At 38.0% G+C, this 12,739-nt stretch overlaps 1 protein-coding gene across 1 annotated transcript in view; it reads left to right on the plus strand.

Moving 5' to 3' along the window:
- The first annotated feature begins 2,073 nt into the window (after positions 1-2,073).
- The window catches only part of PDE8B (phosphodiesterase 8B), a 52,112-nt gene continuing 41,446 nt past the window's right edge, over positions 2,074-12,739 (plus strand). The window contains exon 1 of the mRNA XM_026714474.2: positions 2,074-2,667. Within this exon, the coding sequence (XP_026570259.2) occupies positions 2,197-2,667 (471 nt within the window). The 5' untranslated portion in view covers positions 2,074-2,196. The remainder of the gene's footprint in view (positions 2,668-12,739) is intronic.

Below are 12,739 nucleotides of genomic sequence, written 5' to 3' on the forward strand. Positions count from 1 at the left end.
GATGGACATGTGATCAAAATTCAAATGCTTGGCGACTGACTCATATTTAAGATGACTTGGTCCCAGGAACATGTGATCACCTTTTGCAACTTTCTGATAAGCAAAGTCAATGGGGAAACCAGATTCATTTTATAACTATGTTATTAACTCAACAACTCATTGTTTAAGTGGGGTCTTGTCTCTACCCCAAGTGTGACTGCGGTACTCCTCGACAAAATATCTATCACATTGCGTCTGAATGTCCATCAAGAGCTTACACTGGACCATTGTCTGATTTTTTTCTCAATATTTTCTCACCCTGTCCTTGTAGGTGGACTGGACATTAACATTTGAACCACTATAAATCCATGCATTTGCCATACACAAAATAAATAAATAAACTCAACAACTGCAGTAATTCATTTAACAAATGTGGCAAGAAAGGTCGCAAAATGGGTAAAATTCACGTAACAAATGTCTCAGCATAAAATTTTTGGGGATCAATTATGGTTGTAAATCGAGGACTATCTGTATGATTTTCAGCTTACAGAATTCCCTAGCCACCATGCTCCCCAGGGAGTTGTGGAAATTGAAGTTCACACAGCTTAAAGTTGTTGAGGTGAAAAATCCTGGGTTATATTGCACCCAACACTCAAAACGACCTTGTAGAGAAATCCTTGTGCTCAATAACCTCTTCCCCAAAGGCACCTGGTTTAATGTACTGTATTTTATTTTTGAAGCCAGTTTTTGTTAATAAGAAAGTCCCATTACTTAGTCACATATATATTCAAAGATATTCCTTGATTTGAGGATAGTTCATAATCCAGAAACTATAGGATGGAGAAGGAGTCCCTGACTACTCGGTGCCCATTAAGGCAGTTTGGAGAAAACAAACTAATGGCAAATTTGGAAGAGCATTCACAGAAGAAAACTCTGGATTTGTCAGAGAGAAAACAGGTAAAATTTTGTCCAAAGAGAATGAGAAGACACTTTTTTCACTTCATACAGTGTTGTATAGTGTGTCTTCCCCAGTGGGAAGAAGTAGTTGACTGGGCAGCCAGCTGCTTGCTGCTCTAGTCCAATTTTTTTGGCTTCCTATCAAAACTTTGGCTGAAAATACTTCTTCTTCTAGGAGGAGAGGCTAAGATAGATACACGCAGCCCCACTGAGCCTACCATGCCTTTTCTGAACTGAAGGGGGGGGGAGCGGAGGAATGTGGTCCATTCTCCTTTCACAAATATTCAGCTCGCGGCTTTCCTTTAGTTTATTCTCAGCCGAAAATGAATGGCAGCTGCGTTGGAAGCTGTGGCTGCAGGCGATTCGTATAGGAGGGACGGCTGCTGAGGGCCCGGAATAGAGGGTAAAGATAGAGAGGAGGAAGCCGAAGTGCAGCCTGAGAGATAACAGATAACAGATAATCAGAGTTGGAAGGGACCTCATAGGTCATCTAGTCCAACCCCCTGCCCAAGCGGGAGACCCTACACCATTTCTGACAAATGGCAGTCCAATTTCTTCTTGAAAGTCTCAACCCATGGTGCTCCCACAACTTCCGAGGGCAAGCTGTTTCATTGGTTGATTGTTCTCAATGTCAGAAAGTTTCTCCTTATTTTCAGGTTAAATCTCTCCTTGTTGAGTTTCCATCCATTATTCCTTGTCTGGCCTACAGGTGCTTTACAAAATAGCTTGACCCCTTCCTCTCTGTGGTAGCCCCTCAAATATTGGAAGACTGCTATCCTGTCTCCCCTGGTCCTTCTTTTCCCTAGGCTAGCCAGGCCCAGTTCCTGTAACCGTTCTTCGTATGTTTTAGCCTCCGGTCCCCTAATCAGAGGACGCTGAGCGATTCCGGAAGGCGAATTGAGTGAACGGGGAGCGGCGGCGGCTGTCGGCTGGATTGAGGTGCGCAGCGCCGGGCGCCTGGCCGTCGTGCTCCAAGTTTCCGTCAGGCGGGCAGCCTCCGCCTCCTCCCTGACGCGGGCTGTGAGGGATGCCCTCATGATGGAGCGCGGCGGACTCGCACTCCCGTCTCTGCCTGGCAGCGGGAAAGGACAAGGCGCCCTCGCCGCAGGGAAACGGCACTGCGGGGACCGGCGGGGCTCTCCGGCGGGCTGCTGCCTGCGCCCCGAGTCCGGCAGCGCGTAGCCTCCGCCAGCGGAGAGGAGGAGATGGCGAGTCGCAATCGCCGCCGCCGCCGCCGCCGCCGCCCAAGGCCGACGGCCGATGTTCCCGCTCTGGGCTGAGCTGGCCGGTCCGGTCCGCTCGGCTCGGCGTTCCGCAGAGCTCGAGAGCTGCGAGGGCGGCTTGGTGTGGCCCCCGCCGGCTTGTTCGGTCGGTGCGAGGGCGGCTCGGCGGCGGCGGCGGCGGCGGCTCGGCAGAGGGATGGGCTGCGCCCCCAGCATCCACGTCTCGCAGAGCGGCGTGATCTACTGCCGCGACTCGAACGAGTCCAATTCGCCGCGTCAGACCTCGCAGGGAACGGCCGCCACCTTGCACGGGCTCTTCATCAAGACTGACGCGGCCGACTCCATCCCTTCGGTGCTCGCCTACCAGAGTCGCCAGCCGCCGCCGAACTGCCCGGCCTACCCGCGCAGGGAGCTGGGCAGGAGTGGGGGTCACCCACACCAAGAGTGGGGGTCACGATGCTGTGGCGTCGTCGAGGCGGAGACCCAGACCAGCCAGAGTAGCGTCAAGGTAAGGGCTGCACCTGCTGGGCGTGCGGGGTGGGGAGGGCTATAGCTTAGGGACCGCTTGTAGCTGGCCGGAAGACAGAACAGCCTTCCTTCAACCTGCTTCCCTCCAGATGTGTTGGACCAGGTTCCCTACAGCTGTCATTATCTTTCCCTGATGTGAAGGAGTGAAGGTCTGGACAGACATGGGGATAGTGTAGTCCAACACATTAGGGGAAGGTCAGCAGGGCATGAGATTGGGTTGAAGAGGAAGAACCTCATGATGAAGAAAAGGGTGAGTTTTTCTGTCCTTCCATAATCAGAGATCATCCTTTCAGGTAATGAAGACATTTTGAGGAAGTTACAGTAACAGGGACTTCTAACTAAGACCTGACAGTATGGTCAAAATAGTAATTATCTCAGTAGGACTCTCAATATTCCCCAGAAGAAGAACCTTACTTGGGCAATTCTTTCCCTCACATTTCTTCTCCAGTATTCCTTAATTCCTAGTTAGGAGTCACTCGTTTGAAATAACCAGCCAAGCCAGAGGCTTGCTCTTGAGTACTTTTGCCCAGTTTATGTCACACCCCCTTTCATAATTTAGTCTAGTTTTCTCCCACCTAAGATTCTCTTTTGGGGTTCAGCTGCAGCTTTTGTTTTTGACACAGCCTCAAGTTCCAACTCATCTGGCTTCAGCTGGGAAAGACTGATTTAAAAGCTGCTTGAATCCTAAAAATGAGCAGATGAAGCGTCTTTAGCCACCTAACCTAAAACTCTCTTTGGGCTGTTTAGTGAAGTCTTTTTATCTGTTTCCCAGGGAGACGAGCAATAAAAGACAAAATGAGACAAGGGGACTACTAGTGAAAAGGCAGTGTGTTTAGTCTCCTACACAATATTGCTTTGGCTATCGGGGCAGAACCTCCCATGCTCTACAGAAGGCAGAGCATAAGGCTGACAATCAGAAAGTCTGCTGCAAATACACATGGGATGCAGTGGTTGCTATGGCATCCAATGGCTTACTCCTTCTCCAGGTTTTTCCTGTCTGGTCAGATACAAGCATATTGGCCAGTGTCCTCTCCTGCACATTGGCTGATGGGAATCATGTTGAAATTCAGGGTTAAGGTTCTGTATATTTTGGGAACTTCATTGTATTTACCTTTATCAGTCCATGGGCTTTATCTACCAGAAAGTGTCCCAAATGCATGTTTATCTAAATGTACATATGCTACGGTGGAAAATGAGTTAAAACAGAACCACCTTATGAAAGCACAAAGTAAGTAAAGTCTCCCTTGAGAGAGGGAGATTATTCTTGGTGACTTTTATTTTCTTAATAACAGAGTATACATAAATTCATTTAAGTTGGTGCAGGGATGAAGGATAATATTTGTCCAATTCCTCTAGGCAGCTCATTCAGTGTTCCTGGAAAACCATCAGATGTGAGTAGTAAGTGCTCAAAGAATACTTAAACCATGGGAATCCATGGGATTTGACAAGATCACAGAAGAGTTGGGAATATTGTGCTATGTTGGCTGGCACCAACTGGAGTCGAGTTTGAAATATTTGGACTTGATTGCCTTTTTCTTGATTACAGTATAGAATTTGACATAGGCCCCCTGTTTCTTCATATAATTTTATCTGAATTAGTTATTGACTCTAAGCCCATCTTTCTTCTATTCTGATGTTTAAATGGGGATAACTTGTTCATTTCTTGAAACTCTTTGGTGGAATTTTAAGAAATAAGGGTAGGAGTCAGTCATTTATATGCTTCTTTGGAATTTCTAGCCATTTTAAAATATATATTGGACATTTTGAAATACATATTGGAGTAGAAAGCATTGGATTAGCATTCACCAGATAGTTCTTAAAAGATACATCAAGGACTGAAATAAATTACAAATAGTCTTTGCTTTAAAACCACAATTAGGATCAGAGTTTCTGTTCCCGGGCAAGATAGTTGTTATGTGAGTTGCATCCTAATTTACAACCTTTTGGGGCAGGATTGTTATGCAAAGCAGTGCAGTTATTAAGTGAATCATGCAGTCATTAAGCAAATCCAGCTTCCCCCAGTGATTTTGCTTGTCAGAATGATGTTCACATGGTGTTTTGGAATAGTGATCACATGAATGGGACACTGCAATTGTCATTAATACATGCCGGTTTCCAAGCATCTGAATTTTGAATAAGTGACCATAGAGATGCTGCAACAGTTGTAAGTGCAAGGACCACTTGTAAGTCACTTTTTTCAGTGTCATTGTAATTCAAACAGTCACTAAACAAATGGTTGTGAGTCAAGGACCATCTGTACCTGATCCATGGACATATATATGGACCACATAAAAAATGAATATAGGGATGAAAATTTGGAGGTGCTCAGAACTCCTTTTCTTCAGTATTTTGGTACCTTTTTTGAACAGACTTACCATACTGTTTATTCTTATACCTTAATCCCAATGTGCAGGAATTGAGATTATAAACAAAAAATATAATTTCTGTGAGGTCAGACCAAGACTGCTTAGTAAAAGACAAGCTAAGGTTGGCAAAGGGTTAAGGCTCAGTCTAAGATCAGCTCCTGATTGGGAGAAATACAGGTGAGGTCATAGATTACATGTGATCTCCAGATCTTTTGCAGCCCTGAAATCCACTGGTCACGAAGCACAAATAATTCTGGTCCTGTATATATATATTCTTACTGCTTTTAGCTTGCAGTTTTTGTTATTAATATACATGCAGTGTAATAATAGTTAAGTTGCATTTGGTCTGCATTTGGTTTATTTCAAGTAATTTATTCTTAAGTTTGCTTAAATGTTGTTTTTGTGGTTTTATGAATATGTCATTGATTTGCATGATTTATTTGGTTACATAATCTCTTTTCCTTTTGTATGGTAAATTACATCAATTCTTTCAGAAGAAAGAATGATCCATAATAGGTACCTTGGCAAGAATGGAGTTTTAATAGATGGCTAATAAATATAGTCGGTATATAAATGCATAAATGGAAACAATCTAAATCTAGTTAAAAATCTTGCAACCTGATGCACAGAACTGTGTTTGCATATTTTCCAGCTGTGCCAGTAAATGAACGAAAGCATATGACCCATAATTGGTTAGAAACCTCTCATATTCTACTACAAATAAATATGAGAGGATATATATTCCATTATGGTTCAACTAAGAAAAAACCATTGATTAGACGGATGCAATTTCAAATACTTTGCAAACTAGAAATGTCATGTTGCAACTTGCTATATTCTCTTGACATAATTTGTTTTTTCCTCAACTACTACATTCTGCAAAAGTGTAAAGAGAATATTACATCTCTTTTAAGAAGAATAACAACAATGGAAACATCTCCATATTTTATGTTTTTCTCACCTCTCTTTATATTTAAAGATGGGTCACTTTGTAAAGAACCAGTAATCTCATTGTTTATATTTGCAAGTTCAATGCCATCTGTCTTCTTTGAGGTTCCTTCAAGTTAATCCATAATTATATTGAAATATGGTAGTGTCTGGATACAGACCTGTCAATCATAGAGTTATGCCAGCAGTTTTAGCCAACACAGGCACATGGTATTGATTTATTATTAGTGTGTAATATAAATCCACCTTTTATAGACAGGACACATTAGTGTTGGGCTAAATGGGTGCATAACCCTCAAAATTGATGGGATTCTACTAGCCAGTTCCACTGGGTAACTGGATAAACTTTTGATGGTCAAGAGTACCACAGAATAAGAGGGTAGCAGTAGACTGAAGCCCAAAGTACTGTGTTATAGATGTCCTTATTGTGTTCTCTTCCTCAAATTTTGGAGAATCGCCTGCGGGGACATCATACCACTGATTTCAAGCAATAGCCTCAGACAGAACTCTAGAGACCTCAAAAAAGAGGGGAGATTTGGGACACTGAAGATTACCAGTCACTGCTTTGCATAGCCCATTTTGCTTTCAAGATAATGCAGAAGACTTTCTGTGAAATTTCCATAAATAAGGCTTCTAGTAAAGTTTCAGAGCTGTCGGTTATTTTCGTTGTGAATATATTCAGCCATTAGTTATATAACTTAAATTAGGAATGTACTTTTCTTGAGGAGAAAGGGGGACAATTTTCCTGCTTCTATTCTTATATTAAAGTCATTTATATAACAATAAAGTTGGGCAGAGATCAGCCTGAAAATTGGCCCTGTTTTATTGTAATCTAAGATGAGCTAAGAAGAACATGCCATTTTATGTTAATGCATCCTCTTCAATTGCAACTAAAATGAGATAATTTGATACAGCAAAAGAAATTTCTTAAAAGATTTCTAAGTTTGGTTAATACTTACTCTGCAGAATAAAGGTTATTTTTTTCTTTTTTAATATTGAAGAGAGCTCAAAATGATACTTTGCAAATGACAGCTGAAAGGAGAAGAAAAGATACATTAAACATTGAGCAGTCTGGATATACTGGCTCAGTGCATTATAACAATCCAAAATGAGCACATGGAGTATTTGAAATTCAGGTCCAAGATCTGTTATAAAATTAAACTTACACATTGCACTCATGTTCATTAGAACGACGTGACAGTTTTTTTGAGACCACTTCAGAAGAGCAAGCAAATAGGTCATCTTCCTTGCAAATTTAGGCTGGGTTACTTCACATTGGGTACCAGGCACTTTCTGTCCATAATTATAATTAAGGGGTTTTTGGAAGAGCTTTTTTTTTTGTGCAACTGTAATGTTCTTGGTGTGTGCACTGTCCTTTCACTACAAGCAACTTTCTTGGGACAAAGTTATGTCCATTGGGCAATGTCACTACAGTATTCTCCCAAAGAAGAAAGGAATTATTGATATTTTGTAGCCTTGAATGACCAAAGGGAGTTGCAGACCCAGTTTCTTCTCTTTGGTGTGTTAGTTGTATCGTGAATAATGTGAAAAAGGGATGCATCTAGGGAAAATGGGAAACCCTGGAGAAGAGAGTTTAAGTATTACCCATTATCTTACATCAGTAAAACAGGTTACAAGAAGCCAGAATGCAAGAACAACACTTGGATCATATTTATTTATTTGTTCAATTTCTATAATTAGTAGTTTTATATTAAAGGAGTTCTGAGTCTCCTTGGAAAGTGTCCAATGCAATTATGAGAATTTAGACCATTATACTTTCTCTGTTTCTCTGCTGTTATACTAGAATACAACTTTTGCTTCTTTTGACTCTAACAGGCTTAATGCACTTACAAATCTAAATTCCAGAAGTATTTTAAAGAAACACTGTATGACAAGGACAATTGTATCTTGATTTATGGCTCCAAAATAGCAATAGGGTTTCGTTTTATAAAGTATGAAGAGTAGAATAGTTCCATTTCTAATGAGAACAAAATATACATTTTAGCTATTAATGAGAAAGATATATAAGGAATGTACAGGAAAATGTGTGTGTTGTGGAATCAAATAATGTTGCATGGAGTTCAATTATTAAATTATCTGATTATCCATCTAGGAATCAAGGAGAGTTCCAATCTAGAACTAAGGAGAAATTTCCTGAGAGTGAGAACAATTAATCAGTGGAATGGTTTGCCTCGTGAAGTTGTGGCTGCTCCATTATAGAGGTTTTCAAAAAGAGAATGGACAGCCATTTGTCTGGAGTGGAATTGGGTCTCCTGCTTGAGCAAGGGATTGGACTAGAAAACCTTCAAGGTCCCTTCAAACTCTTGTTCTGTATTCTCTGTGTATATTCAGACCAACATAAGGACTGATGATTATTTCCGAATTATAAAATCATAGAAGTGGAGAAGTGGAAGAGGCTGCAACAGTCATCTAAAAACTCAATTAAGCTATTCTCAATAGATGGCTGCCTTAGATTATCTTTAACACCTATATAAATGAAGAACCCACAATCTTTTTTTTCCAAGTTTTTATTGATTTTTAAAAACAAGCATAAACAAACAAAACATAAAAACATCAAGCCATCTTCCATATGTATGCATACAGTGTGCCGGTTGGTTTACAAATCGTTTTGTGCTTCCATTTCGTAGTCTTCAATTACAATTACATTGCATATAATCTCGTATTTTCAATCAAAAATTAAATACCTTAGTATCATTATTAATCAATCATTTGACTATACTTTTATTCATTCATGTTTTACAAGATAATCATAATTTACTTAATTTGTTTTATAACAATTCATATTATCATCCCAAATCTATCCTAAAATCATTTTGTAGATATAATAAGAAAGAAGTACACCTTTATATATTTATTATTTTCTAAAAGTCTACATATTTCATTACTGTATTTTATTGTCTAACCATTGATAGAATAGATCCCAAATTTTATAAAATTGTTTATCCTCTTGTTCTCTAATTTCAAATGTCAATCTACTCATTTCAGGACATTCCAATATTTTCTTAATGATTTCCTCCTGCAATGGTGTTTTCTCATTTTTCCAGTTTTTGGCAAATACAATCCTAGCTGCTGTTAATACATTTACAATCAGATAGTTCAAGTCTTTACTATATATTTCAGGTAAAATTCCCAATAAAAATATCTCTGGTTTCAAATTTATATGTTTTTTTGTCATTTTTTCCAACCACATGTGGATTTTAGTCCAGTATTTTTAGCATCCGCACAAGTCCACCACATATGGTAATATGAGCCAGGTGTCTGATGACATTTCCAACATTTTTCGGATTTATTCTTGAACATTCTTGCTATTTCTTGTCGGGGGAAAATGCCACCTGTAAAACAACTTATACAAATTTTCTTTATATGCTGTTGACATTGTCATTTTATAATTTTGAGACCACAATTATTGCCATTTCTCTAAATCAATCCCATATCCAAAATTCTTCCCCCAGGCAATCATAGTTTCTTTAACTTGTTCTTCTAATTTAATTTCTAATAAATATCCATACAATTTTTAATCACCTTTTCATCAGTACCTGTCAAAATCTTATCTAAATCAGTCAATTTATCATAGAAACCTTCCATTTTAGAATCTTTATCATACCTTGAATGTATTTGTGCATATGAAAACCAATTCATCTTTATACCTTGTTCCTCTAGTTTTTGTATAGATTTGAGTTCACCCTTTTCATTCAGTATTTCACCATATCTAACTGTTTGTTCCTTTTTGTATATTATAGGATAAGAAAATGCTTCAATAGTCAATAGCCAGACTGGAATTTTCAAATAACATTGTCTTTTAATCTTCTCCCAGTTTAACCACAGAGACTCCCGTATATAATGTCTTCTAAAATACCCCCGTGTTTTAGTTCCTTTATACCATAAAAAAGCATGCCACCCCAACAACAAATCATGTCCTTCTAAAGTCAACAATCTAGTATTTCTTAGTGTTATCCATTCCTTAACCCACATAAGATTTGTAGCTTGATAATACAACTCCCAATTAGGCAAACCAAATCCTCCTCTAATTCTAGCATCTTGCAAAAGTTTTAACTTTATTCTCGCTTTCTTACCTTGCCATATATATTTCAACACAATTTTATTTAAATCTTCAAAGTAATTTTTTCCAAGCCTAATTGGAATTGTTTGAAACAAATATAGAATTCTGGGTAATATATTCATCTTGATTGTTGAAATTCTCCCTATTAGTGACAGTTGTAAATTTTTCCATTTCGCCAGATCTAGCGCTACCTGCTGTTTAAGTTTGATATAATTATTCTCTTTTAGTGTACTACATCTTGCTGTCAAATATATCCCCAAGTACTTGATCTTATTCGTGAGCTGAATTTTCAATAGGTCTGCCAGTTCTTCCTTTTTTCTTAATAGCATATTCTTTGTCAAGATCTTTGTCTTATCTTTATTTATTTTCAAACCAGCCACCTTTCCATATGTCTCTATCTTTTCTATCAATTTTGGTGCTGTTTCTAGAGGGTCTTCTAAGATGAAAACCAGATCATCTGCAAATGCTTGCAGCTTAAATTCTTCCTTTTTGATTTTCATTCCTTTTATATTCTTTTCATCTCTAATATTTCTGTTTAGCACTTCCAAAGTTAACACAAACAACAGAGATGATAGTGGGCACCCTTGTCTTGTTCCTTTTCTTATATTGATAGAGTCTGTCAGTTCTCCCTCTATCATTACCTTTGCCGTTTGCTTATAGTATATAGCTTCTATTGCTTGAATAAATTTTCTAGCAAAGCCCATCTGTTCCAACAGTAATAACATGAATCGCCAATTCACATTATCAAATGCCTTCTGTGCATCTAGAAATATCAGAGCCATTTGTTTTTCAGGATGTGCCTCATAGTATTCCAAGGTGTCCCATATTATCTTTAATTTGTCTCTTTGGCAGAAATCCATTTTGATCAGGATGAATAAAATTATTTAGATTTTTTAAAAGTCTTTCTGCCAACATTGAAGCAAAGATTTTATAATCTGCATTTAGTAGAGAAATAGGTCTATAGTTCTTAATTTGTAATGGATCGGCCTCCTCTTTTGGAATAAGTGTAATATAGGCTTCTGACCATGATTTATCTTCTTCTTAAACATAACTTCATTCATAACTTCTAGCAATGGAAGATTCAACGATTCTTGTAATGTTTTGTAAAATTCTGCCGGAAGTCCATCTGGGCCTGGTGCTTTTCCATTATTTTGCTTCTTGAGTGCTTCAGTTAACTCCATCATTATATTGCTTTCTAAGATTGTTTCAATCTCTTTAGGTATCTGAGGTAAATTATCATTCTGTAAATACTGTTTAACTCTTTCCTCATCAATATTCTCTTGCACATATAGTTTCCCATAGAAGTCTCGAATGATTTCCTTCTTCTCTTTGCTACCATAGCAAACTTGGCCTTGGTCATCTGTTAATTGCAATATTTTCCTTGATTCTTTCTCCTTTCTCAATTTATATGCTAGCCATCTACCTGGTTTGTTTGTGTCTTCAAAGTAGTTCTGTTTAGCACCTCTAATTTTCTTTGCTAATTCTTCTTTTTCTGTTTGACCCATTTTATGTTTAACTATATCCATTTTTAGCTTGATGTCCTTTTTCTGTGGCATTTTCTGTAGCTCTTTTTCAAGTCTTTTATACTCATCCTCTAAGGCCTTAGAGGCTAATCTTTTCATAGTATTTCTTTTCCTTGTATAGTCTATTATCAAGCCTCTAACATATGCCTTCATTGTGTCCCATACATTCTGAATTGATGTATCTTCTTTTTTGTTTTCTCTAAAGAAAAAAGCCAATTCTTTCTCCATCCACTGTGTGAAGTCTTTTTCCTTTAAAATAGTATTATTTAACGTCCATCTAGATCTTCTTTTTTGCCCTTTCCATTTAATTGTCATTGGATTGTGATCTGCCCAAGTACTTGTTTCAATATTTATTTCTTGAATATTAGTTATTAATTCTGTTAACATCCATATCATATCTATTCTGGACCATGATAAGTGTCTATTTGAATAGAAGGTGTATTGTTTAGCTTTAGCATTTCTTTCTCTCCATGTATCTTTTAAGTTTATTTCATCTACCATTTTAAAAAAGGATTTAGGGAGAGTCTTTCTGTTTTGCTTTATTGTTTTCTGTGCTGTATAGTCCAATTTATTGTTTACAATTCCATTAAAATCTCCCATCATAACTATATTAGCATAGTCCAGTTCAATTATTTTCATATGTAATTTTTTGTAGAATTCTTCTTATTTGTCATTCGGGGCATAGATTGCAATCAGGAGTGTTTTTGTATTATTGTCCATTATTTCCACCATTAGTATTCTTCTGTCATCATCGGTATAAATCAATTTTGCTGGGATGGTCTCTTTAATATATAAAACCACTCCTCTTTTCTTACATTGTGTCAAGGAAGTAAATATTTTTCCTAGTTTTGGCTGTATCAACAATTGTTCATATTGTTTTTTAATATGTACTTTTTGTAGACAAATTATATCAAATTTTAATTTCTCTAATTTATGAAAGGTTTTCCTTCTTTTAACGGCTGAGTTAAGTCCATTTATATTAATTGTAATCAGTTTTTTCTCTTCCATGGTTATATTTTGTAGTTAGGTTTAGCAGCTCTTGTAGATCTTAGTTCACGTTGTTCTTTGGCTTCCACCTTTCCATCTACTGCACCTTCTTCTTTTTCAATCACCATTTGGCAGTTCTCTTGGAAT

The sequence above is a fragment of the Pseudonaja textilis genome, chromosome 2 (genome assembly GCF_049901715.1).
Source record: "Pseudonaja textilis isolate UNSWEBS1 chromosome 2, rPseTex1.2, whole genome shotgun sequence".
NCBI classification, from domain to species: Eukaryota; Metazoa; Chordata; class Lepidosauria; order Squamata; family Elapidae; genus Pseudonaja; species Pseudonaja textilis.